Genomic DNA, 27,557 nt, shown 5'->3' with positions numbered 1-27,557 from the left:
TACCACTGAGCCACCTGGGAAGCCCCTTTAATTACTATATAGTATTAGCTTGAAGTCAGGAAGTGTGTGATGCCTCCTGCTTTTTGTTGTTCTTCTTGAGGATTGCTTTGGCTAATAGGTTTTTTTTTTTTTTTTTTTTTTTTTTACCATTCAATATAAAATTTAGGATTGTTTCTTTCTGCTTTGGTTTAAAAAAAAAGTCATTAGGTACAGTAAAAAACCAACACAACATTGTAAATCAGATATACTCCAAATAAAAAACATAACTTAAAAAATACCATTGGAATCTTAATAGTGATTGCATTGAATCTGTAGATGGCTTTGGATAAGTGTGGACATTTTAGCAATATTCTTCCAATCCATGAACACTGTATGCCTTCCGTTTACATATGTCTTCTTTGATTTCTTTATTAGTATCTTGTATCTTTCAGAGTAGAAGTTTTTTCATTTCTTTTATTAACTTTATTGCTAAGTATTTTATTGTTTTGAAGCTATTGTAAATGGGATTGTTTTCTTTCTTTTTCAGATAATTTGTTAGTGTATAGAAATGCTACTGATTTTTGTATGTTAATGTTAGGTTCTATAACTCTCCCCAATTCAGTAATTAGACCTAACAGTTTTTTGGTTGAAGTCTTTGGGATGTTTGGAATATAAAATCATGCCATCTGCAAATAGAGACAGTTTTACTTCTTCCTTTCTAATGTGGATGCCTCCTCTTCTCTTGCCTGACTGCTCTGGCAGGGACTTTCAGTGCTATATTGAACAGGAGTGGTGAGAGTGAGCACCTGTCTTATTCTTGATCTTAGAGAAAAAGTTTCAACCTATCAAAATTAAGTATCATGTTAGTAGTGGGCTTGTCATATATGGCCTTAATTATGTTGAGATATAATTCTTGTAATTTGTTAAGAATTTTTATCAAGAAGAAATGTTGAATTTTGTCACACTTTTCCTGTATTTGTTGAAATATGAGTTTTTTTTTCCTGTTAATGTGGTGTATTACATTAATTGATTTACATGTATTGAGCCATCCTTGCATTCCAGCTATAAATCCCACCTAATCATGAGCAATGTTCCTTTTACTGTGCTGCTGACTTTGGTCTGCTAGAATTATATTGAGAATTTTTGCTTCTCTGTTCATCAGAGGTACTGATTGGTAGTTTTATTTCCTGGTACTGATATTTTCTGCCTTTAGTGTTAGGGTGGTACTGGCCTTCTACAATGAATTTGGAAATGTTTCCTCTAGTTTGATTTTGTTTCTGTTGTTCAGCAGAGTTACTGGTGAAGCCATCTGGGTCCTGCGCTTTTCCTCACTGGGTTTGGTTACTGATTCAGCCTCCTTACTAGCAATTGGTCTATTCAGACTTTCTCTCTTCTTGAATCAGTGTTGGTATTTTTGTTGTTGTTGTTGAAGTGTAGTTGCTATACAGTATTATATAAGTGACAGGTGTACAATATAGTGATTCAACAATTTTAAAGGTTATACTCCATTTAGAGTTATCATAAAACATTGGCTGTATTTCCCATGTTGAACAATACATCCTTGTAGCTTTTTTCACACCTGGTAGTTTGAACCCCTGCCCCTGTATTGTTCCTCCCCGATCCCTGTCCCCACTGGTAACCGCTAGTTTGTTCTCCATACATGTGAATCTGCAGACAGGCAGAGACTCAGGCCTTGCTCTGCATTCAAGTGCCGCTGTCAGCAGGGCTGTCGGGCGGGCTGCAGAGCCCGCTGTGTGCTCTGCTGAGGCTCCCTGGTCAGGCAGGCTGACCACTGTCTTCAGCAACAAGTGGGGCTCTGAGTTCGTTTCCTGACCCGAGCTCATCAGCTAAGGATCTCCAAGGCCACTGGTGCTCTTTGTGGTCCTGACTCAAGTCAGCCTGCGCCTCAGGTTCACTGGCTGAACAGGTGCTACTGGCTTTGCTCTGGGGGCCACCCGTTCTGCCCGCTCACCTGCCCATCAGCTCAAGAATTGCTGGGTTGTGCAGCTTCCAGGGTGTTCTTGTCAGCCCTTCCCATCAGATGGGGGCAGGCAGGGACCACACTCCACGGTGGGCAGGGCTGTGACCCGACTTCTGCCTGGGTGGAGCTGGGAGAGCCCACTTCAGGCAGCTCCCCACTTTTCCTGAAGAGGCTTTCTGGTCGGAGGGGCTGGGAGCCGTGATCCCCATGGAGGATTGGGAGGGGGGCTAAAACTCAGCTCTTCTGCTGGATGTGGGCAGACCAGGCTGCAGGGCTGGGAGAACTCTTCATTTGGAGACCTGAATTAGGCAGACTTGCGCCCCACCCGAGTTCCCTGGCCAGACTGTGCCAGCCAGCTGGGCTGCAGCAGAGCAGGCTGCTGGTTGGGTTTCTTGTGTGTGCTCTGCAGGCAGGAGCTCTGTCCTCCAAGACCCCATTGCTGCTGGCTGGAAGCCCCCCCTCCCTTTGTCTGTCCCAGTCAGATTCCTAGTGGTTGAGCCCACAGAACTCTGTGATTCCCATGGGGTGAAACCAGAGCAGGAGTTCCCAGAGGTGACCCCCCAGTGCTGGGGGTGCTGGATGTCACCCCTGTGCGCTCTTTTGCCACTGGAGGAGCTGTAGGCAGGTGCCACACTGGGGAGAAGGCCCTGCGGTCAGCGCGTAGCTGTTCCTCTCACCCTTTAATGCAGTCTGTCTCGGTCTGTGTGGTGCAGGACGTGCATCAGCCTCATTTCTGTGTTCTGAGATTTGCTCAGTGATGTCTTCTTCTTGCATAGTTACTTGTTTTTCTTTTAAAGTGGAGCCAAGTCAGGAACAGCTGTGTCATCATATTGGTTATGCCATTCTTGCCTTCTTATTCTTCTTAAAGGCTCTGTATTATTCCACTGTATGTATCTCATCCTCTGTCATCCCCTTCTCCTCCTGCCTTCAATCTTTCCCAGCATCAGGGTCTTTTCCAATGAGTCAGTTCTTTGCATCAGGTGGCCAAAGTATGGAGTTTCAGCTTCAGCATCAGTCCTTCCAATGAATATTCAGGACTCATTTCCTTTAGAATGGACTGGTTGGATCTCCTTGCAGTCCAAGGGACTCTCAAGAGTCTTCTCCAATGCCACAGTTCAAAAGGATCAATTCGTCAGCCCTCAGCTTGCTTTATAGTCCAACTCTCACATCCTTACATGACTACTGGTAAAACCATAGCCTTGACTAGATAGACCTTTGTTGGCCAAGTAATGTCTCTGCTTTTTAATACGCTGTCTAGGTTGGTCATAGCAAGCATCTTTTAATTTCATGGCTGCAGTCACCATCTGCAGTATTTTGGAGCCCCCAAAAATAAAGTGTGTCACTGTTTCCATTGTTTCCCCTCTATTTGCCATGAAGTAATGGGACCGGATGCCATGATCTTAGTTTTCGGACGTTGAGCTTTAAGCCAACTTTTTCACTGTCCTCTTTCACTTTGATCAAGAGGCTCTTTAGTTCGTCTTCACTTTCTGTCATAAGGGTGGTGTCATCTGCATATCTGAGGTTATTGATATTTCTCCCAGCAATCTTGATTCCCTCTTGTGCTTCATCCAGCTCGGCTTTTCTCATGATGTACTCTGCCTATAAGTTACATGAGCAAGGTTCCAAGTCTCATTCTATTCTGGGCTAACTTTATGATGTGCTTTACCACTTAAATTATCTGAACCTGTTTTCAGTCTGTAAAACCTTGCAGGAGGTGATGAACCATGTTAATGTTAAAGTTTATAAAGTTTAGGGTTTGATATTTATCGGCCACCTAATATATGAATGAAAAAAAATGTGCTGAAAGAAAAGTACACAATTTAGAAATAAATACTTCACAGTTAGTATCCTACAGTTTAAAAGAACTATGGAAATGATTTAGTGCATTGGTTTTCAAATTGAGCTCAGTGGACTAAGGGTTCTTTTTTAAGTTTACAAGTACTAATTTAGACAAAGGGTGAGCGTGAACTGGTTAGGGTGCAACAAGGGCTTCCTAAAGTCACTTGCCCAGCAATCCGAGGCCACCCATGAAACGCCTTCATAGGTACTCTCTAGTTTAGTGTAACACAGCGTTTAACAGTTGAGGAGGTTATGACAGAGATGTTAATTGCCATGTTCTATTATTTACTAAATAATAGGTCACACAGAGTCACACAGGTCATTAGGACCACATGTCTGGGATTAGAACTGCAGTCGTTTGTCTCCGATTCTGTTACTCTACTTTTCTATTTAGTAAAAATCCTTGCGACTTTATCATGTATCTAAAAGGTGAATAATACGTTCCTCTTATAATAGTTCATCTGAGTTTTTCCATAATTTTTAATAATAGCATAAATTAAGATATTAAAATTAACTTGGGCTATTTTATCAGCATCCTCATGTTAAAAGAAATCATTTTCTCAAAATCTCTCATCATATTAATTCTCTATATGTAGTTGGGTAGGAGCCACTTCTGAAATTTGTTTTGGTGCTAACTGCAGTAAATACAGTGGAGTGAAATCTAATGATGTTGAAACACAAAAATCCAGAGTAAGCAAAGACTTGCAAACATTTTAAAAGTAGTTTCATTAGAATAATAGTTCCAAAATGCACTTCTTGAAATGCTCAGAAGAAGCATAACTTTTGGATTCTGTATTTGCTTCTTTCTTTCCCTGCTTAAAATAGATGAAGAAATAGTCAGTGATGGTAACTCATTAAAAAAAAATCTCAGTCTCCAGATTTAGATGAATTATGTACCCCAGAGGACTGAAGAATCTTGTGAATGTGATTCCAGAATCTTCGTCAGTATACTTTGAGGAGTCAGGAAGAATAAGAAAGGCAAGAAAAGTAACAGGAATCAAGTACCAGCGTTTTCAAAGATAGGTGGAAATAGATTAGGAATTATCAATCAGTATACAAAATGCTAATTTGTGAGTATGTTTTGGAAAATATTACTCACTTAGAGTGTCTTCACTTTTTTCCTCATAAGATTCTTAGATTGGTACATTAAGGTAAACTATTTATTATATATTCTGTTTACATATACTGTATACATCCTTATTCTAAACTATCTGCTATACTCTCTACAATATATACTACATGTTGTACTATACCACTTATATAGTATATAATATATGCTATGTACATCTATATTCTGTAGGTGTATACTATATATACTGGATTCTGGCAGGTATATCTTGACAAGTAGTAGATATAGTGTATGTCTTGATATATAATAGATAAAGTAAATTTTTCATGTTTGTGATTAGTGAAGGAATGTGGACTGGTTGAAAAGAATGTCAGAAAGCTTTACAGTTGATCAGTAACTGAACCCAAAGAGTACAAATGAACAAACAGCTCTCAGCTTGGAGAGAGCATTTCTAGACGGGTGCTTTGGGGACGCCATGTTAGGTCTTGTCCCTTTCAGCATGTTTATCAGTGAATTTGACTGGGCTCCTTAAGGGCACGAATAGGTCTTATTTGATTTTGTGTTTGCAACATTTGACATGCTATCTGGCTAGAATTAAAGAAATGAATGGATGGATAGATCAATAAAATAAAGTGGCACTTATATCAGGTTCATAAATAGTAGGGACAGCTAATTTGATGGAGGAGAAGATTAAGAGTGAATTGATTTCCATAGGTTCAAAATCTGGCAGAAAACAAGCAAGGTAAAGTTAATCAAGTTCACTTTTAAGTTCTCAGTTTTTTCCTATCCATTTTATGGCTACTCTATGGGAGACCTGACTTGAAAGTTACTAACGTTTTTTGAGTCTAAGGTTTTAGTTGAAGAACTTGTAATCGTACAGCTGTTTAAAATGATAAGTAAAGGAAAAACAGTTAATTGAAGATAGTGGTACCCAGGTTCTCGAGGTAAAAATAACTAATTTTACTGGCCAGGTCACATCTGATAACAGGTGTACCCACTTTTAGGTAACAAACTAACATGTAGAGAGCAAGCTGGAGAAGCAGGGGGGTCAAAGAACTGGCATATAAGGAACAGGGGAAGAAGCATGGAATTAGGGATAAGATTCAAATTAAGGGAAAACGTAAGTTCAGTATTTAAAGAGCTGTTGTGTGGAAGAGGAGAAATCAAAATGCTTTGGGGTATGCAGATGACACACCCCTTATGGCAGAAAGTGAAGAAGAACTAAAGAGCCTCTTGATGAAAGTAAAAGAGGAGAGTGAAAAAGTTGGCTTAAAGCTCAACATTCAGAAAACTACAATCATGGCATCTGGTCCCATCACTTCATGGCAGATAGATGGGGAACCAGTGGCTGACTTTATATTTTTGGGCTCCAAAATCACTGCGACTGTGAAGAAAGCTGAGCGCCGAAAAATTGATAACTGTGGTGTTGGCGAAGACTCTCGAGAGTCCCTTGAACTGCAATGAGATCCAACCAGTCCATCCTAAAGGAGATCAGTCCTGGGTGTTCATTGGAAGGACTGATGCTGAAGCTGAAACTCCAATACTTTGGCCACCTCATGTGAAGAGTTGACTCACTGGAAAAGACCCTGATGCTGGGAGGGATTTGGGGGCAGGAGGAGAAGGGGACGACAGAGGATGAGATGGCTGAATGGCATCACCAACTCGATGGACATGGGTTTGAGTAAACTCTGGGAGTTGGTGATGGACAGGGAGGCCTGGGGTGCTGTGATTCATGGGGTCGCAATGAGTCAGACACGACTGAATGACTGAACTGAACCGAAGGCCTTTCTAATTAAGTTACAGTAACACTGAGCTATACACAAAACAACTGACATTTATAGACCTGTTTTAACAAATGCAGTTATTAAAGTTTATATTGCTTTATTAACTAATAGAAAAATAAGTGAAAATAAGTTCAGTTATTCTTTGGGTTTACTTGCAAAAATTCATTTCTGTAAACCTTTATGTCTCTCTTTAAAGAGTTAGAATTCTATCTTATTTTTTCAGATATTTGCATTTTTTTTCTGTAATGAAAATGTTTGTTACAGTTTTAGACGTACAGAAAGTGAATTAGGGGAAAAAACACCCATGATCCTTCCAATCAAAGATTTTTTTCTTTTTCTATCCCATATCTTCAGTTTCTTAAAATATTTAAAGTTTTTTCCTTATGAAATACTTTGAACATAGAGAAGACAACAATATTTAAAACATGCATCTACCTACTTGATATTTTGCTAATTTTGCTTTAGGTCAAGTTCTTAACAATAAGATGTTACTTTAAAGTTTCCCTTTACACTTTCTCTAAAACATCCATCTTCTACTCTCTCTCCTCAGAAGTAACTGTTTGGAAGCTCATATATCTTCTTCCTTTTTTTTTTTCTTTAAAGTTAAACATATTTTTGGAAATTGTCTTTTTATATAAAGTAGCACATGTACAGTTTTTAAAACTTGAGAAAAAGTCTAAAAAACAACGTTCTTATACTCAGATATCATCAGTTTTAGCATTTAATGTGTACCCTTCTTGATCTTTCTCTGTGTGTGTGTATAAAATATATTATAGATGAAGAAGTTCCTTCTATTACTAACTTGCTAAGATTTTTGTTTTAAATCACAGATAGTGTAGAATTTTATCAATTTTTTTTTTTTTGCTTCTCATTTAATTAACATGGAAAATTACATTTATATATTTTTTCTGTTATACTACTCTTACGATGTGCTTATCTGGGAGAAGTGCTGCTTGTGATATAGGTGTCATACATTGCTAAATTTCTTTTGCTGATATTTGGGATTTTTGAAGCAATATACATATGTAAGAATGGTGTGTAATGTAGTTATTTCAAGCTGTTCTTATCCAGTTTGGGGATCAAGATGATAAAAGTTCTCATGAATAATGACTTGGGGAGTTTCTTCTCTTTTACAGATTATAATGAAGATAGGGAATATCTCTCTCTTTAAATTTGGTAGATTATCACTTTTGAAACTTAGATCTAGTGCTTATTTCTGAATTTGTTTTTGTTTTTTCTTTAAATTTTTTTCTACTTATTCACTTCATTCATAGATCGGTTCAGATCTTATATTTTTAGTTAACTTTTAATAATTTATATTTTCTGGAAAATTATTTTATTCATTTTATCTCAGATTTTGTATTTGTCAGTATTAGGTTTTTCATAGTATTGGGAGAAAAGGAAAGGTATACCCAACTGAATGCAGAATTTCAGAGAATAGTTAGATAAGAAGGCCTTAAATGAACAGTGCAAAGAAATAGCAGAAAATAATAGAATGAGTAAGACTAGAGATCTCTTCAAGAAAATTGTAGATATCAAGGGACTATTTCATGCAAGGATGGGCACAACACATAGTAAGACCGTAAAAGAAACAGAAGAGATTTTGAGGAGGTAGAAAGAATACACAGAAGAACTGTACAAGAAAGGTCTTAATGACCCAGAAAACTATGATGGTGTGGTCATTCACCTAGAATAGGACATGCTGGAGTGTGAAGGAAACATTGCTTTGAACAAAGCTAGTAAAGGTGATGGAATTCCAGCTGAGCTATTTCAAATCCTAAGAGATGATGCTGTTAAAGTGCTGCAGTCAATATGTCAGCAGATTTGGAAAACTCAGCAGTGGCCACAGGACTGAAAAGGTCAGTTTTCATTCCAATCCCAAAGAAGGGCAATGCCAAAGAATGTTCAAACTACCGCACAGTTGCACTCATTTCACATGCTAGCAAGGTAGTGCTCAAAATCCTTCAAGCTAGGCTTCAGCAGTGTGTGAACCAAGAACTTCCAGATATCTTGATTTAGAAAAAGCAGAGGAACCAGAGATCAAATTGCCAGTATTCATTGGATCACGGAGAAATCAAGGGAAAAAATGTCTCCTTTAGCACTAACTGTGCTAAAGTCTTTGACTGTGTGGACTACAACAAACAGTGGAAAATTCTCAGAGAGATGAGAATACCAGACCACCTTACTGGTCTTCTGAGAAACCTGTATGCAGGTCAAGAAGCAACAGTTAGAACCAGACATGGAAGAACAGATTGGTCCAAAATTGGGAAAGGACTACGACAAGGCTGTATATTGTCACCCTGCTTATGCAGAGTACGTCATGTGAAATGCTGGACTGGATGAATCACAAGCTGGAATCAAGATTGCTGGGAGAAATATCAATAACCTCACATATGCAGATGATACCACTCTAATGGCAGAAAGTGAAGATGAACTAAAAAAGAGCCTCTTGATGAGGGTGAAAGAGGACAGTGAAAAAGCTGGCTGGAAATTCAACATTAAAAAAAACCTGAGATCATGGCATCTGGTCCCATCACTTCATGGCAAATAGAAGGGGAAAAAGTGGAAGCAGTGACAGATTTTATTTGGAGGGGCTCCAAAAATCACTGATTGCAGTCATGAAATTAAAAGATGCTTGCTCCTTGGAAGGAAAGCTATGACAAACCTAGGCAGTGTATTAAAAGGCAGAGACATCACTTTGTCAACGAAGGTCTGTATAGTCAAAGCTATGGTTTTTCCAGTGATCAAGTACAGATGTGAGAGATGGACTGTAAAGGACATGGAGCACTGAAGAATAATGCTTTTGAATTATGGTTCTGGAAAAGACTCCTGAGAATCCCTTGGACTGTAAGGAGATCAAACCAGTCAATCCTAAAGGAAGTCAACCCTGAATTGATTAGAAGATCTGTTGCGGAAGCTGACATTCCAATACTTTGGCCACCTAATGCAAAGAGCTGACTCACTGGAAAAGACCCTGATGCTGGGAAAGGTTGAAGGCAAGAGGAGAAAGCAAAACAAAGTCGCTCAATCATGTCCTACTCTTTGCGACGCCGTGGACTGTAGCCCACCAAGCTCCTCAATCCACAGAATTTTCCAGGCAAGAATACTGGAGTCGGTTGCCATTTCCTTCTCCAGGGGATCTTCCCAACCCAGGGATCAAACCCAGGTCTCCCGCATTGCAGGTAGATGCTTTACCATCTGACCCACCTGCAAAGGGGGTGGCAGAGGATGAGAAGGTAAGATAGCATCACTGATTCAATGGACATGAATTTGAGCAAACTCCAGGAGACAGTGGAGGACAGAGGAGTTGGTATGCCGCAGTCCACGGGGCCACAAAGAGTCAGATATGACTTAGCAACTGAATAACAACAAATGATTTTAAAATTTCTATTACTTCTATAGTTATATGCCCCATTTTTATTCCTAATGCGGTTAATACGTTCCTCTTCTTCTTGATAAAGCTTGCCAAAAAATGTAGCATGTATGGAAGCTGTGTTATTTATAGGTTCAGAATTAAAAAACTAAAATTGGTTCAGGTTTGTTTTACCTTTCTGGTGATTGTTTTGGTTTTTTTACATTAAATAAAAAATCCTCTCTCTCTAATGCTTTTGTCTTAAAGCCTCTTTAATCTACACTACTTTTATTTTTTTTCTTTTGCCTAATATATTTTTTCCTTTACTTTCATCTTTTTTTTGTGTTAATGTTTTATCTCTGTGCTTGTACAATATTTGACTAGATTAATTTTTAAAATGAATCCAGCATAAGAATATTTTGTTCCATATTTATTTACTACATTTGTTGGCATTACTGAGATAGGTAGATCTACATGGGTTATTTTTTTAAAACAAAGTTATTATCACCTTTTCTCTGCTTTTTTTTTTCATCCTGCCTGTTACTCTTTACCCTGCCTTTGCATTGATTTCAGAATGACAGTTTCTACTACTCTTCTTTTAAAGTTTAGCCTCGAATTTTTAAGATAATCTGTATTTGAATTAAGGGAGTCTAAAGTCTTACTCCTTGGAAGGAAAGTTATGAACAACCTAGATAGCATATTAAAAAGCAGAGACATTACTTTGCCAACAAAGGTCCGTCTGGTCAAGGCTATGGTTTTTCCAGTGGTCAAATATGGATGTGAGAGTTGGACTGTGAAGAAAGCTGAGCGCTGAAAAATTAATGGTTTTGAAGTGTGGTGTTGGCGAAGACTCTTGAGAGTCCGTTGGACTGCAAGGAGATCCAACCAGTCCATCCTAAAGGAGACCAGTCCTGGGTGTTCATTGGAAGGACTGATGCTGAGGCTGAAATTCCAGTACTTTGGCCACCTAATGCGAAGAGTTGACTCACTGGAAAAGACCCTGATGCTGGGAGGGATTGGGGGCAGGAGGAGAAGGGGACAACAGAGGATGAGATGGCTGAATGGCATCACTGACTCGATGGACATGGGTTTGAGTAAACTCCGGGAGTTGGTGATGGACAGGGAGGCCTGGGGTGCTGTGATTCATGGGGTCGCAAAGAGCCAGACAGGACTGAGCGGCTGAACTGAACTGAACTGAAAGTCTTAATACCTGTGTTTTTTCAAATTCTATCAGGACAGTGGAACATTTTCTCTAGTCTCATGTCATCATATTATTATTGTCTGTTTTAATTTACCTTATTTTAAAATTCCTCAATTCTTTAATCATTTTTATGAGGTTTACAGTTAGTTTCTTGGCACATTGTTATTACTTGCATATCACTATTATTCATTATCATCCACTTTTCCTTCAGGGTTCACTTTCTTTCTTATCCTTTTGGTCATCCTTTCAATGAGGACTTTTGAGTAGTTAATTTTCTAGTCTTTCTATATAATTTATCTTCATTCTTGAATGACAGTTTTACTGAGTCTTGGATTCTAGGTTGACAGTTACTATCATTTAGAATTTGATTTTCTCTTTTAACCTCCAGTAGATTTTTAAACATTTTGTTTGAGTTCAGTGGTTTCTTGTTTTGCCTCTAAGGTATCTAAAGGTATACTTATTTAAATTAACTTTTAATATGGGGATAATAATTTTAAGGTCATAGAAAGTTGCAAATATATACGTAGTTCTAACAACACTCTCATACTCTTTACCCAGATTCACCTTTTGTTAACATTTGCCCCATTTGTCTTATGTACACATATTCTTTCTCTGTCTTGTGTGAACACAAACATACATGTGCACATACATACACATGTAATTTTTTTTTCAATATTTGAAAGAAAGTTCTATGTGTTTCCTCAGTTGCTTAGTTGTGTCCGACCCTTTGTAATCCTATGAACTGTAACCTGCTGGGCTCTGCTGTCCATGGCATTCCCCAGGCAAGAATACTGGCATGGATTGCATTTCCTGCTTCAGGGGATCTTCCCAACCCAGGGATCAAACCTACGTCTCCAGCATTGGCAGGCAGACTCTTTACCACTGCACCACCTGGCAAGCTCCTGAAAGTTCTATACCTATGCTTTTTTCCTCTAAATGCATTGTTTTTATTTGCTAAGAGTAAGGATATGTCCTTGTATAAACATAGTACAATTATGATATAAATTTACATTTATAAAATAATATTCTAGAATCTCTCCACAATATATTGGTTTTTTTCAGTTGATGTAATAATGTCTTTTATACCCCTTTACTGCTGTAGTACAAGATTCAATCTAGAGTCAAGTATTGTGTTGGTTGTCCAGATAGCTTTAGCCTCCTGTAACCTGGAACATTTCCTCATACTTTTGTAATCTCTTTTATGACATTCACATTTTAAAACTTTTAGTTCCCTGACCAGGGATTGAACTCACGTCCCCTGATTGGAAGGCAGTCTTAACCACTGGATCTTAACCACTGGGAAGTCTCAACATTCATGTTTTTGAAGAATATGGTACCCCATCCCTTTTCATTTAATAGAATATTGTTAATTTGCATTGCTCTGATGTTTTCTTATTAGACTGAGGTTTTTGTATTCTTCTCCAGAATACTGAATAAGTGATGTGATATTTCCTTGTTAAGCTATCACAGCTGGAGGTACATGATGTTCACCTATCCTTTACTGTTGATGTTAATTTTAATCACCTTGCCAATGTATTGTTTGATAAAATTACTATTTTTCTTCTTCAGTGAAACCAAGAAGCAATCTGTGGTGAGCCACTTGGGATGTATAAATCTTTTTCCCCATTAAAATTTAACATCCACTGATGATTCTTTCCTAATTCAATCTTTATCATGATGGTTTTCCAGCTCTATTCTCTCTCTTTATATCTTCAGTTCTGGAAAATTTGTAGCATTTTTGTTTTGTTTTTAATATTGTTTTTCCCCATTTTGTCATTATATTCTAAATTCCTATTCAGTTCAGTTCAGTCACTCAGTCATATCCGACTCCTTGCAACCCCATGAACCGCAGCACGCCAGGTCTCCCTGTCCATCACCAACTCCCGGAGTCCACCCAAACCCATGTCCATTGAGTCAATGATGCCATCCAACCATAAAACTGTTTATAAAGAATATGGATGGTCAATAAATATACAATTTAACTTCAGGATTATTAATCCAGGAAATACAAATTAAAATAGTAATATTCTGTTTTTTGCTGGTCCACAGATTTTAAAATGTCAGTATCTAGTCATTCCAAGAATATAGTAAAATAAAGGCTTCTAGACTTTTGAAGAGAATGTAATTGTTACAGTCTTTCCAGAGGGCATTTTGGTAATGCTTCTCAAAAGCTTTAAAATCATATAAATGTCTATCAATCCAGAAACTTCATTTCTTTACATTTACCCTGAGGAAGTAATATAAAACTAAGTTGAAATGTGATATAATAGGATGTCCACCATAGGAGATATTGAAAACGCTTGGATGTTAAGAAGCAGAATATGGTTAAATAAATTATGATAATTTATTGTAGAATAAATTTGGCAGTGTTATCTCCTCTTCAGTTTTTTGGAATAGTTTGAGAAGGATAGGTATAAGTTCTTTACATGTTTGGTAGATTTCCCCCAGGAAGCCATCTGGGCCTGGACTTTTGTTTTCTGGGTATTGTTTTTATTTAATTATGAATTTTTAATTAAAAATTCTATTTTACTTCTAGTGATTGGTCTATTTAAATTGCCTGTTTCTGCTTGACTCAGACTTGGCAGACTGTGTGCTTCTAGAAATTTGTCCATTTCTACCAGATTGTCCAGTTTGTTGACATATAACTATTCATAGTATTTTCTTATGATTTTTTGTATCTCTTTTGTGTTGGTTGTTATTTATCATTTTTCATTGCTTATTTACTCGAGTCCTTTTTCTTTTCTTTTTGATGAGCCCGGTTAAAGGTTTATCAATTTTATCCTAAAAAAAAAAAGCCCTTGTTTTCATTTGATCTTTTCTACTGTTTCTTTTAAATCTTTATTTCCTCTCTGATTTTTATTATTTCCTTCCTTTTGATGACTTTGGCCTTTGTTCTTTCTATTATTCTTTAAGGTGGTAAGTTAGGTTGTTTGAGATTTTTCTTGCTCTTGAGGAAGGCCCATATCACTATGAACTTTCCTCTAAGGGTTCCTTTTGGTGTATTTTGGAAAGTTGTATTTTCATTTTCATTTCTCTCTAGGTATTTCTGATTTCCTCTTTGATTTTATCATTGACCCATTTTTTTTTATTAGTATTAATATGTTATTTAATCTCTATATGTTCCTTAGCTACTTTTCTTTCTGTAGTTGATTTCTAGTTTCATACTGTTGTGGTTGGAAAAGATGCTTGAAATAATTTCTGTCTTAAATTTGTCGAGGCTTATTTTGTGATTTTGGTATGTGATCTATACTGGAAGACATTCCATGTGCATATGATATGAATGTGTATTCTGCTTTTTTTTGCATGTAGCTTCATGTAGGTATCAATTAAGATTAATTGGACTGTTCTGTCATTTCAGGCCCCTGTGCCTTTTTGGTTTTCAGTCTTGATTATCTGCCCATTGATGTCAGTAGGATGCTAACATCTCATACTATTGTTGTATTATTATCAGTTTCGCTCTTTATGTTTGTTAGTATCTGCTTTATATGTTTAGGTGCTCTTGTATTGGGTGTGTATATATTAACAAGTGTGAAGTGAAGTGAAGTGAAAAGTCGCTCAGTCGTGTCCGACTCTTTGAGACCTCATGGACTGTAGCCTACCAGGATCCTCAGTCCATGGGATTTTCCAGGCAAGAATACTGGAGTGGGTTGCCATTTCCTTCTCCAGGCCATCTTCCCGACCCAGGGATCGAACCCGGGTTTCCCGCATTGTAGGCAGACGCTTTACCATCTGAGCTATCAGTAATACCCTCTTATTAAATTGATCCTTTTATCATTATACAAGGCCTTCCTTGCCTTCATTATAGTTTTTATTTTAAAGGGTGATGTGATTTTGTGTGAGTATTCCTACCCATACTTTGTCATTTTTATTTGCATGAAACATCTTTTTCCATATTCTTACACACTTGTGTGTCTTCAGCCCTGAAGTGAGTCTCATACAGACAGCATATTTAAGGGTCTTGGTTTTTGTTTTTAAATCCAGTCAGCCACCTATGTCTTTTGACCAGAGCATTTAGTCCATTGACATTTAAAGTAGTTATTAACAGGTATGTACTTACTGCCATTTTATTGCTTGTTTTCTGGTTGTGGCTACCATGGGGTTCATATATGTTGACTCATAATTATATCTACTTGTTTTAAACTTGGGTAATCTTAAATGTTTGAACTTAAATGTTCAAACACGTTCTGAAAGATCTACCTTTTTAAGCTGCATAACCCACATTTTGTGTATCTGATATCACATTTTACATCTTCCTGCTTATTCCTTAACTGTTTTAGTTATAGCTGCTTTTCTACATTTTTCATCTTTTAATCTACATACTGCCTTTCCTACAGGGATTTTCTTACTTCATTTCAATTTACACAAGACCCTCAACATTTCCTTAGGGTAGTTTTTCGTATGTTGAATTTTTTAACTTTTGGTTGTCTGACAAGTTGTTTATCACTTCTATTCTAAATGATAAATATCTTTCAGAGCAGAATATTGTAGGTTACAGGTTTTTCCCTTTGACTATATCATGTCACTCACTTCTAGCCTGCAGAGTTTCTGCAGAGAAATCAGCTGATAGCCTTATGGGGACTCCTTTCTTCTTTGCATATGACTCTTCTCTTCTCTTACTGCCTTTATAATTGTCTCTTTAACTTTTACCGTTTTATTGTATGTCTTGGTGTAGGTCTGTTTGGGTTCATCTTGTTTGGAACCCTCTGTGCTTTATCTGAATATCTGTTTCCTCCTTCAGGTTTGGGAAGTTTTCAGCCATAATTTCCTGGAATGAGATGGGACTTCTCTCTGTGCAGTGGCTGTCACCTCTTTATCAGGATGGGGTCTGATCCCAAGTTGCCAGAGCAGAAGCCTTCCTGTCAGGCTCAAGCTGCCTCCGTTCCCTTTAAGCGTGTGCGTTTCCCTCTCCCAGCACCAGGGCCTTTGCCCCCGAGCAGGAGTGCTGAAGCCGGTGGGGCCTGTTCACAGACAGAGGTTCAGCGCGCTGCTCAGACAGGTCGTCTGTGGCTCCTTTAGATGCAACCCACGGTAGAGTCTTCTCCCTGGTCGTGGCCATCCCATACCCAGTGCCACGCTGTGGCAGGGACTGAGGAGGGATGGAGCATTTGCTTGGCTTTGGCTGGGCACACAGTGAAGTAGTTTCAGGAAACCCAGAAACCAGCCAGACCTCCCCTCAGAGGCACGGCAGGACCCCTCACAGCTGATCACTGTCCCCAGTCTCCACTTGCCTCCACCGGGGGGGAGGAGCCTGTGTGGTTTCTCTGTGTTTGTGTGGCAGGGGAGATTGAGGTGTGGTACAGTGCTGCTCCCAGAAACATGTCCTGTTTCTGGGCACCGCTTTAAAAAATGCCAAAAATGGCTGCTGCAGACCCACCAGGACCCTGCCCCAGGACTCTGCCGCCTCTGTGTCCCAAGGTTGAGTCTTTTCCCTGATCCTGGCTACCCCAGATTCATTACTGCATAGTGGCTTGGAGTGAGCGGGGCTTGACTGTTCACTTGGCTTGAGCTGGGGCCTGGAGGGACGTGGTTGTGGGAAACCAGGTAGGTGCTAGAGCGGACCTTTCTCCACCCTGCCTCAGAGGCAGGCCAGTGTTCATGTGCTGCTCTTTAGTGGAGTCCAGGGTTCCCCAGCCTTTCCGTCTGTCCAAGCAGTCCAGGGTGCTTCTCTCCTCCACTAAGACCCCGGGACTGGGACCCCAGTCTGTGGCTCAACACACTTACTCCCCATGCAATTTCTCATTTCCTGAGTTCTCGCCCAGAAGCACAAGTCCCTACCCAATCACTTTTCTTTCATTCCTCTTTGCTTGTGTATCTTCCTTACAGCCTTGGTTGCACTGTCCTTTTTTCAGTTTCTAGTTAGTTTTCAGTGAGAATTACTCCATCTGTAGACGTATTTTTGATGTGTTCATTAGCGCAGGTGAGCTCCATGTCCCCTTAACTCCACCATCTTGATCTCCTTTCTTCCATGTTGGGAATTTGATTACTGATTCAGTCTCTTTACTCATTATTAGCCTATTCACATCTTATGTTTCTTCCTGATTCATTCTTGGTAGGTTGTGTGTTTCATTTTTTCTAGGTTATGTAAATTTTTAGCACATAATTGTTCATACTAGTCACTTATGATTCAGAGCATTTCTGTAGTATTGGCTGTAATCGCTCCTCTTTCATTTCCAATTCTTTTTTCCTTAGTCCAAGGTAAAGGTTTGTCAGTTTTGTTTATCTTTTCAAAGAACCAGTTCTTAGTTTCATTGATCCTTTCTGTTGTTTTCCTGGTCTCTATTTCAGTTACTTCCACTTTGATCTTTATTGTTTCCTTCCTTTCGCTAATTTTGGTCTTATTCTTTAGCTCCTCAGAGTAAAGTTAGGTTGCTTATTTGAGATCTTTCTAATTTATAAATATATGCATTGATGCTCTAAACTTTGAATTTTCACTGCCTCCCACAAGATTTGGTATGTTGTGTTTAATATTTCCAATTTTGTTGGTTTTAAGATAATTTTTTAAATGTCCCTTTTGATTTCTTTTTTGACCTAGTGGTTGTTTAGAAGTGTGTTCTTTTATTTCCACATTTATAAATCTTTTCACTTTCTTCTTGTTGATTGATAGCACTAGAGGTAAAGAACCTACCTGTCAGTTCAGAAGACATAAGAGACAAGGGTTCAGCCCCTGGGTCGGGAAGATCCCCTGAGGAAGGCCTGGCAACCCACTCCAGTATTCTTGCCTGGAGAATCCCATGGACAAAGGAGCCTCGAGGGCTACAGTCCATAGGGTCACAAAGAGGGTCAGACACAAGTGAAGTGACTTAGCACAAGCACACTGGCATAAGTGATCAGAAAAGATAGTTGATATGATTTCATTCTTCTTAAATTTGCTAAGATTTGTTTTGTGATCAGTATAATCAGTCTTGGAGACTGTTTCATGTGTACTCGAGGAGAATAAGTATTCTGCTGCTGTTGGATGTAGTGTTCTGTATATATCTGTTATTTCATTTGTTCTAAAGTGTGGTTCCAACATTTCCTTGTTGATTTTCTGTTTGGACAGTCTTTCCATTGTTGATAGGTGGTATTGAAGTTTCCTGCTGTTAGAGTACTGTCACTGGTTTCTCTCTTAAGATCTATCAGTATTTGCTTAATATGTTTCAGTGTTTGGGTGTTGAGAGTATATGTTACGATTGTTATGTCTTCTTATGTATTGACTACTTTATCATTGACCTTTGATTTTTGTTACCTTTTTTGGCTTGGGGTTTATTTTACCTAATACAAGTAAAACTATGCCTCCTTCTTCTGTTTCTGTTTGCTTAAAATACCATATTCCATCCTTTCACTTTTTTCTTGTATGTCTTTTGAGCTGAAATAAATAAAAACTGGGATGCTGCTCTCTGCACCTTGAATAGTGCTGTGTAATTTTACACAGCAGTCTCAGTTTCTATTTGCTAAACAATGGTTCCCAAAGCCAGTGTTCCTCATCACATCCTTTAGCTGTCTTTTGCTTCCAATTTAAATGATTATCCATGTACTCTTCATGCAGCATTTATGTATAAATCATTGTGAAAAACAATGAAAGTGAAATAATAGGCTAAATATCTTACTAAAGTGTTGATAAATCTATGTTCCATTTCATTGTATATTTATGAACACTAAGCACAGTCTAATTTGTGTGTCTTGTTAGGTACCACAAAAAATGTCATTTTGACACTATGTGCAGTATTTTACTGTTGAATTATTTTTTAAGTACTTTTTTCTATGTATTTATATACATATCATAGCAACTATCAAGAAACCTTGAGCTAAGTAGTAACAGTTTCCAACGACAGTTGCTTGCTGAAAGGAAAAGGGCATGTGAGGCTCATGATGAAAATAAACTTCTTCAAAAAGAACTACAAGGACTATATGACAAATTAAAGGTAAGCATTTTATTTTAAATTGCATCATTTCTCCCTATGATATATATTAGATGAAGACTCAATATTTTAACACTGTTATCATTTATATTTGGAACTTTGAGACAATATCATTTACAAAATTCTCATATTTTTGACACTTATAAAGAAAATATTTGTTAATATAATCACTGTAACTAAAAATGAGACATTAGATTCACTAATGTAGATAGCAGTGCTACAACTGAAAAAAGTTATAGAATCCTGGAAGAAAAATTATGGGTCTAGAGTCTTTCTGTGTTGCATTGGTTGAGTAATCTAATGTTCTTCCTCATATAACCCCATGATTGATTATTTTTAAAGTTGTTTCAAATAATGCCCTTTTTTTCCATAGTATTTAGAGAAAACATTCAAATTATTTAATTTTGTTGAAGTAGATGTTCTTAATTCTATCCAGAAGTCACTGATGGGTTGACATGTTGTACAACTTAAAGCATTTATGCATTATCTTTCATAGAATTTTCATTTTGTTAATCAAATTTTCAGAGAGAGAAAGTCTTAGCTGCAAAATGGTGAAGAACACTTGTGTTTAAAAAAATGGTCTAATTTTTAACTCATCATTAATTTGGAACCCAAATTTGAGAGATGCTAATTAAATTCTTTGTCTCTGAGGCTAGGCCTATAAGTCAATTGAAGACAATAGGAGTGGGTAGAAAAAGACTTCTGCCTTATTCTGATTTTCTTGACTGCTAGTGTGTATTGGATTTTTAATGGAGAATCATTGGTCTACCCTAACCTAAATGCCCTAAAAGCATTCCTTTCTATAGTTGGTAGTTACAAAGGGAAGCTGGACTTAGGTGTATTCCAGTTTGATGAGGAAAATACCAGTGGACAAGATGAGGATTTTTATTTTAAACTGAAACTCTATACATTCTTAATTATATTGGGTTTGTTTTTAGGAAAAGGAGAGAGAACTGGACATAAAAAACATATATTCTAATCATCTGCCAAAGACTTCTCCAAAGAGAGAAAAAGAATTTACATCAAGAAAAAATGGTATAGTAGTTATTATTGTTGAAAGACATATTGCAGTTTTTATTATTAATAAAATAAATTAATTAATTTTTAGGTAGAAGGAAGATGAGGGGAAAGAACTTTATTGAAATAAATTTAAATTCCCTTATAGGTACTTTTCAGAAATCTTTCACTTTCTCAGTTTTTTCCCTTGAGGTCACTGAAATTATTTTTTACATGATTAAAATTTTTTTATTACAAGTTATTTTTTTTATCTTTTATGAAAAAATATAAGCATACCCTAAATGGGAGATTATAGTATAATGAACCTTTATTTTTGGATTACCTACCTTTTAACAGTTATACATTTAACTAATTTTATTTCATCTAGTTTGTCTACTTTTTTTCTACCTTAGAGGAAATCCCAGCTGTTGCTCATTTCACTCATAAATACTTTGGTGTTTTTATGCACATCCATACTTTTTAAAAAAAACAAAAGTGTAGATTTCCTTCTTTTCTGAATTCCAAAAAGTTAAAAACATAAACTTTCTAAAAATAGGATTTATTTTTAGAAATAGGATTTATTCCTCAGAATTGCCTTCAAGTCACAAAATTGCCAGCAAATCCTAGAAATAAAAAAGTAGTAATAGTGAGTAGTCATGGAGCTGAGAAACATGAGTTATCTCATGTAGAGCATGAACATATACCAGTTGAATTCCATATATCTTAGCACTGTACGATTAGAAAAATTCTTTTATAATTTTCATGGTAGCTGCATGCCAGAGTGATTTTACAAACCAGTGTACAAAAGGAGTACAAACCAGTGAAGACTTCAAGCTGGAGGAATATCCTATAACACCACAGACAGTTATGTGTTATGAAAACAAAAGGGAAGAACCCGAACGTCTTTCTTTGGTGAGTTTAGCAATATGATTAGGTACTAAACTCTAGGTGTGAAGTATTCCTAAATACACAATATCAAACATTTAAAAATTTCAACAATGAAGCGAGTGCTGTAGCTGTATAAATATGCAACTAGCCTTTTATAAGGAAAAAGGTAACATCTGTGCATTTTATTAAACTCCTTTGGATTGACTGTCAGTTAACACTATCTTTCAGGGGCTTCAGAAAGGTTGTACTTTCTGGTCTGGAGAAAGAAGAAAAGTTTTTAAGTGTCTTACCTTTTGTGCCTCTTAACAGATAGTCTCTAAAAGTCCTTCTTCCTTTTGTGTTTAATAGCAAACTATAGTAGCTTTCAAATGATTTGTCAGAATTTGACTATATCTTTTTGGCCTCCTGCATAAGAGACTTTTATAGGTTAGCTGAATGTTGAACAAAGTAACTGCAGTAGAATCTGACTTTATATCATTCAAATTAGAGTGGCATTGAGGAGCTCTGTGTTGGGTCCTCATTAAAAAGGATGCATTGAGTACTGAAAGGTCCTTTTCTCTAATAGGGTTTTGTCTTTGGTGTTTACAGTTGAGGTCTCTTCCTCAACTGTTTTATACCTGTGGTATAAAACAGAAAGGATGGACTAAATTAGTTCCTGTGTGTACTCCAGTTTTTTCCTTTATTTCATTTTGTTTTACAGTTTAAAATAGTTATTGTATCTCCGTGTTTCTGCCTACATTTGAATATCATTGAAACTATGTGTGCATGCAAAGTCAACGTGTCCAACTTAGCGACCCCATGGACTGTAGCCCACCAGGCTCTTCTGTCCATGGGATTCTCCAGGCAGGCATGCTGGAGTGGGTTGCCGTGCCCTTCTCCAGGGGATCTTCCCAACCCAGGGATCAAACTCGCGTCTCTTATGTCTCCTGCATTGGCAGTAGGGTTCTTTACAACTAGCGCCACCTGGAAAGCCCATCATTGAGACTAGATCATACTAATTTATTTTTAAAGGTAAACTGTAGAATACCAAAGTAATTCTTAATTTTAGAAAGGTAAAAAAAAAAAAAAATTGCTCTTTTTAAGAGTCAGCGCAAGCAGCAGCGATCTAGTATGGTGAAAGAGAGGATGTGGACTTGGAGTTAGTGCTGCTTTTTAATTAAATTATGATTCTAACATTTTAGTGACTTGTATGACTTCTTGGAACATCAGTTTCCTAATCTTTAAAACAAGGAGGGTTACCCTTCAGGTCTGTGGTAGTAACTAATCAGGAAGCTTATCCTGTAACTTTAAGGGGTCCCAGCAGATGGGAGCTGTTACTTATTGGAAAGAGACCCAGAATACAGTGGCTCAAGCAAGATTCAAGATGCCTTCTCTGGTAGTAAACTGAAGGTCAGGGGATAGTCCAGGATAGGTAGAAACGTTTGTTCCATGGTAGCCATTCTTTGCCTGTTTTTCAGTCGTAAAGAGTGTAACCTCATCTGTGTGGTTGGAATTGGCTTATGACACCTGGGAGAAGGAGGAACAAGGAAGTGGAGGGCAAGCAGTTTTTGTTGGAATAAATGTGGTCAGAAGTTGCATACATACTTCCACTCACGTTCCACTGGTCCTGTCTAGCTTCAGAGGAAGACTAGCAAATGAGACCTCCAGTTAGGGAGCCCTATGCGCTGCTGAAACTCAAGGGATTCTGTAACTAAAAGGAAGAGGGAGGAAATGGATACTAGGGGACAATTCTTTCTTCTGCATGCCCACTAATTATATATTCTACTTTTATTAAGAAAAATCACACACACACATGAAAGAGACCATAAGAAACAATACATTTTAAGTTTACATTTTTATTTATTTATTTTTTTAAGTTTACATTTTTAATTGATTTTAAATGTTATGAGATTTACTAACTGGAGGCCTTGGGCATAGTATAAACTTGAAAGATTGAGTGTGTCACTTGGGCCTTTAATAGTTGATGAATAAATAGCCTTTTCTTGTTAGCTGAATTCATCAGATTTTGTTGTGAAATGTATGAAGTAAGGGTACTTTAGAATTTTATGTAGGATATTGGTTCTGCTATGTCTTCCAAATGCCTCTTTAAAAATTTTAACTAAAGTAAGAATTTTGTGTGCTTGTGAAAATCTTCCAAAGGCAGTAACTTGTGGCTTGCTGCTTTAGAAATGGAAAATTTGCTTTAACTTCTAACTTAGTTGGAATATGCTTAATGGGAGATAAATTTATAATACTTACTTTTCCCCCTTTTCCGGCATGTGAACTTGCATTTTTTTAAAAAAAACACATAATAGGATCTGGAATCACAAGAGAGAGATAATCTTGGAGAAGCTGGGATCCTAAACCCAACTGTGGAAAGAGAAGACAAATTTGCTAAAGATCAAGGACTCCGTGTTGTGAAACAGGATGTTGAGAAGCTGGAGAATGGTAAGAGTTTAAGCAAATGATGAGTCAACATCCCTTGGGAAAGAATGGGTTAATATCCCCTAATATCTTCCAGCTGAACAGTGAACTGGTTATTCGGAACAAGAGAAGGTTGAGACAGTGGTAGGGGGATTCTTATCAAGAGTCACAAACATCTGAAGTTTTGAAGGAAAGAAAAAGAATGATGACTTTAAGTCTTTAAGTATATTTAAACACAGAATATCAAGTATAAAAATGAAATTTATAGTGAACTGATCATACACAAATTAGCTAAAACTGGTTTGTAAATTAAGATGAGAGTTGTTTTCTTATTTGAAAATACTGACTACTATAAAATCCCGTTTTAAAAATTTGATTTCATACAGGGTGGGAAAGAGAAGAACTTTCTAAAAAGCCAAAGGAAAAGACATCTTTGTTGGAGAGACAAGGAAAGCCAGTGTTGGAAACTGGAAGATACCAAGTGGAAATGTACCAAGTTCAGAAAATTGATAAACTGGAAGAAGAGGAAGAAGAAAGGCTAAAGAGAGAAATACTACTTGCTAAACTGAATGAAATCAACAGAGAACAAGACTCTCAGAATGTAAAATATCCTTCTCTGCCATTGCTTCCTGACTTGAAGCCAAAACTGCATTCCCCAAAGAGAAACCCCAGAACACACATGTCCTCCGGATCCTCAGAGAGATTATTTAACGGGCATCATTTGCAAGACCTCAATCTTTCAACAACGAAAGGAGATGGTCAGAATCCAGGCCACTCTCGAAGCCCAGCCTCTCCAGATGAGCTTGTGTTCGGTAGCTATGTGCCTTCGTTTGCAAAAACATCAGCGAGGTCAAATCCAGTTAGCCAAAAAAGTGACCTTTTGGATTTCTCAGGAAATAATACAGAGAAATTTAGTAAAGACAGTATAGATTCAATTACCAGACAAAAAAGAAAAGCCACCCTGATGGAACAGCTGTTTGGTACCAGTGGTAGCAGCAGCCTTTCCTCTAAAAGCAGTGACCCAAATTCTCTGGCTGTCACTAAAGAAGACTGTGACCCTCTAAATTTTCTCCCTGGGGATAAAAACAGCCGGGGTAGGGAACATAGTGATGATGATGACTTTTTCCTCAGCGAAGGAAGAAGTTTTAATCCTAGTAGACACCGATTAAGACATGCAAACAGTAAACCAACAGTAAAAGTAGTTGATTCTGCAGAAGATGAAATTGAAGAAGTAGTGCTGAGATGACTGACTAGAATGTTTTTTTCCAATTGTAATTATTAGGATATTTTAATACAGTATTTATTATGAACATTTAGGCTTTCTAATATTAAAAAGTCCTCATTAGGGATAATTTTTAGTATATAAATACAGTGAAAAGTAGCTGATACCACTAGTAGCTACACACATGTAGCTAGTTTGCCAATAAGGAAGGAGGCTCTTTTGAATGAAACCAGAAATAGAGATGTATCTTACTTTCTTTGTCCAAATAGAGATGTATCTCACTTCCTTTTTGCAAATAGGTTTTACCTCTTGAATCAACTCTATGAGGAGTTTTACTCCATCGGCATACACATTCATTTTCTGTTTTATCCCTATTATTATTGATCCTATCCTCACTGAGCTAAGTACAGTTTTCCTGCTGATGGTTGTGTGGAAATGGAGAGATGCTGTAGGGAGCTGGTGCTACTAGGAACCTCTCCACTGTGACGAAGAGTGAAGGGGGTCCCTTTCTTATACGCCAAGACTGAGCTACTCTTAAGTGGAAACAGTGACAACATGGGAATTTCCCATTCTTCTGGAGGTAACCACAGTTAAATGGTACTCATTTCTCAGTGACAGAGTCTCATTATCACTTACCTACAGCTGTGCTAACTCATTAGGCTGAATTCGGAAGACGTCTTTCTGTTGGCACGAACGACGCCCTCCCTGTCCTGGCTTCCAGAGGCTCCGGTGCAGTGTAATCGGTAATTCCTCTCCTTGAACTCCTAATGCTATCTGTGTCTCAGTGACTGGTTGTGAGAGGTCATACCAAATGCATAGAATGGAAGAAATTTCACTCCACTGGAGCGAGATTTGCAACTCAATTATGATTCCAGAGTAACGTAACTTGGAAATTTCGGTATGTACTTTAAGATTTGAACTTACTGTCAAACCAAAGAGACAATGATCATGTGATACCATTGGACTTAAGAGGACTAGTTTTAAAGCAGCCTTGGTGAAAAGTGCTTTACAGATGGAGCTCCTCCCTTGCTGAGTAGGGTGGAAGATGTTTCTGCACAGTGTGTCCTTCTGCACAGAAACATCTTCCACCCTACTCAGCAAGGGAGGAGCTCCATCTGTAAAGCACTTTTCACCAAGGCTGCTTTAAAACTAGTCCTCTTAAGTCCAATGGTATCACATGATCATTGTCTGCAGCTGCAGAGGAGTCAGGGACCTTGGATTATGCTGGGCATGATTGGTCACTAAGAAGCAGAAATATACCAGCGGCCTAGGAGAAAGCGCAGTGCAAATGAAGAGTGGTGGGAACAAGTGTATCAGGGCAAGAATAAGTGGTGATTGGCACTTGTTCTAAAATGAACTGTTGTTTTCTAGAATTTGCTACATATTTGTTCATAGTAGGATTTCTGATGCCAGGCATACATACTGATCAGGGGATTAGAGTTACTATCTTGAGTTCATATAAATGCTTATTATTGAATATAATTTCATAATTATCTGACAAGACTTACTGGTTAGGTCTCTAATTACAAGATGTACTACCTACATCTTCTAAATTGTGTTCCTGTTACTTACTAGGAACCAAATCTCTCAAAAGTGCTAAACTATATCAAATTTTTTTATAAAGAGATTTTTGGATTGATATAAATAAGCATTTACTACATTATAAATCATTCTAATATATGTAAACCACAATATTTTTGTAATGCAGGTCTTGATAAAATATTATGTAATGTTAATGTTTTTCATAGCTGCTAATTTTTCAGCCAAAAGTATTCTCATTTTTAGGCTGTTTTTGTATTAAAGGCTCTTTTCTTTCAAAAGTCCTTTAGTAAAGTTTTAAATTCAGGTCATTTTAATTAGTCTCTTTTTTCTACTTGATGTTTTCCAGTCTTTTTAACTAGATGTAATAAGGCAGAATTGTTAAAATTAAATCTAAAATTAAGTTATAGACTTGAAGCATTATGGAGTTAAGCATTAAAATTGGAGATTAAAGTGTACAGAACGAGTTTTTCTTTATGAACAAACCTTAATGGATAACTTTTTTTTCTAAATGTCAAGTTAAATTTATTTGTACTCCAAACTATTGCTAATAAAAATTTAAAATATGCTGTGACTCTGTTTGACTGATACTTTCCTTAGGTCACTTAGGAAATATATAGTGGAAATAAAACCTGAAAGGTTTTTATTTCCTTATTCACCTTTTTAATTTTCCTTTTCGGTATTTTTAGTTGAAGTAGATGAATTTGCCTTAAATCAGGTTAGACAGTATGCTTAGTCTGATCAGATAATTAGTTTTAATTAATCATTTCACCCTTAATAGCTATCATAATGGCATATATTGCTCATAATATTCAAAGGTAAGGAGGATTAAACTGAATCATAAACCCACTTCACAGCTCACTCACTGTTGTTCTGCTCCTCCTCTCCACCTCATTTTCAGACATACCTCACTTCTGCTGTCCTGGACTGGGTGTTACTCGGGTAGAGCCCGCAAGTCGGCCTGGTGAAAAGGGGACGGGAAATTTGTGTTACTGTGACAGTGTGGACTTTCTAGGATTAAAGAAGTTACCATAAATTGTCAAGAAAGGATCTGCTCTTAAAGCTTTTTTTCCTTCTGCACAATAAGTGCCCCTTTCACATTAAAGTCCCCTTTTATATCACTTGAAAGTGCTTTTTTACTTTTGTGAAGAGCATGGCATGTATTCATTCATTAACTGAGTGCTTCCTGAGGGTGCCCTGCTCAGCATTAGGTGCCAGGAAGAGGAAGACCCTGCCGCTCCCTCAGTGTGGACGTGGAGCAAGGCCACCCCTGCCCTTTGTCCACTCCCCAGGTGTCCTCGGGTTCCTGCACTCACTGGTCTCTTATAATACTGCTTGGGCTTCCCAGGTGGTGCTAGTGGCAAAGAATCCGCCTGCTGATGCAAGAGATACAGATTCAATCCTTG

General features: G+C 37.5%; 1 protein-coding gene across 3 annotated transcripts in view; it reads left to right on the top strand.

Moving 5' to 3' along the window:
* LCA5 (lebercilin LCA5) overlaps positions 1-26,719 on the top strand; it is a 55,716-nt gene extending 28,997 nt beyond the window's left edge. For all 3 annotated transcript variants that reach the window (XM_043890281.1, XM_043890282.1, XM_043890283.1), the window contains 5 exons: positions 18,969-19,106; positions 20,042-20,138; positions 20,869-21,011; positions 23,282-23,414; positions 23,777-26,719. In XM_043890281.1, the coding sequence (XP_043746216.1) occupies positions 18,969-19,106; positions 20,042-20,138; positions 20,869-21,011; positions 23,282-23,414; positions 23,777-24,636 (1,371 nt within the window). In that variant the 3' untranslated portion in view covers positions 24,637-26,719. The remainder of the gene's footprint in view (positions 1-18,968; positions 19,107-20,041; positions 20,139-20,868; positions 21,012-23,281; positions 23,415-23,776) is intronic.
* The last annotated feature ends 838 nt before the right edge of the window (positions 26,720-27,557 follow it).

This window comes from Cervus elaphus, chromosome 28 (assembly GCF_910594005.1).
Source record: "Cervus elaphus chromosome 28, mCerEla1.1, whole genome shotgun sequence".
NCBI lineage: Eukaryota > Metazoa > Chordata > Mammalia > Artiodactyla > Cervidae > Cervus > Cervus elaphus.
Note: the sequence above shows the minus strand (reverse complement) of the source record. Positions and strands in the feature narration are given on the sequence as shown.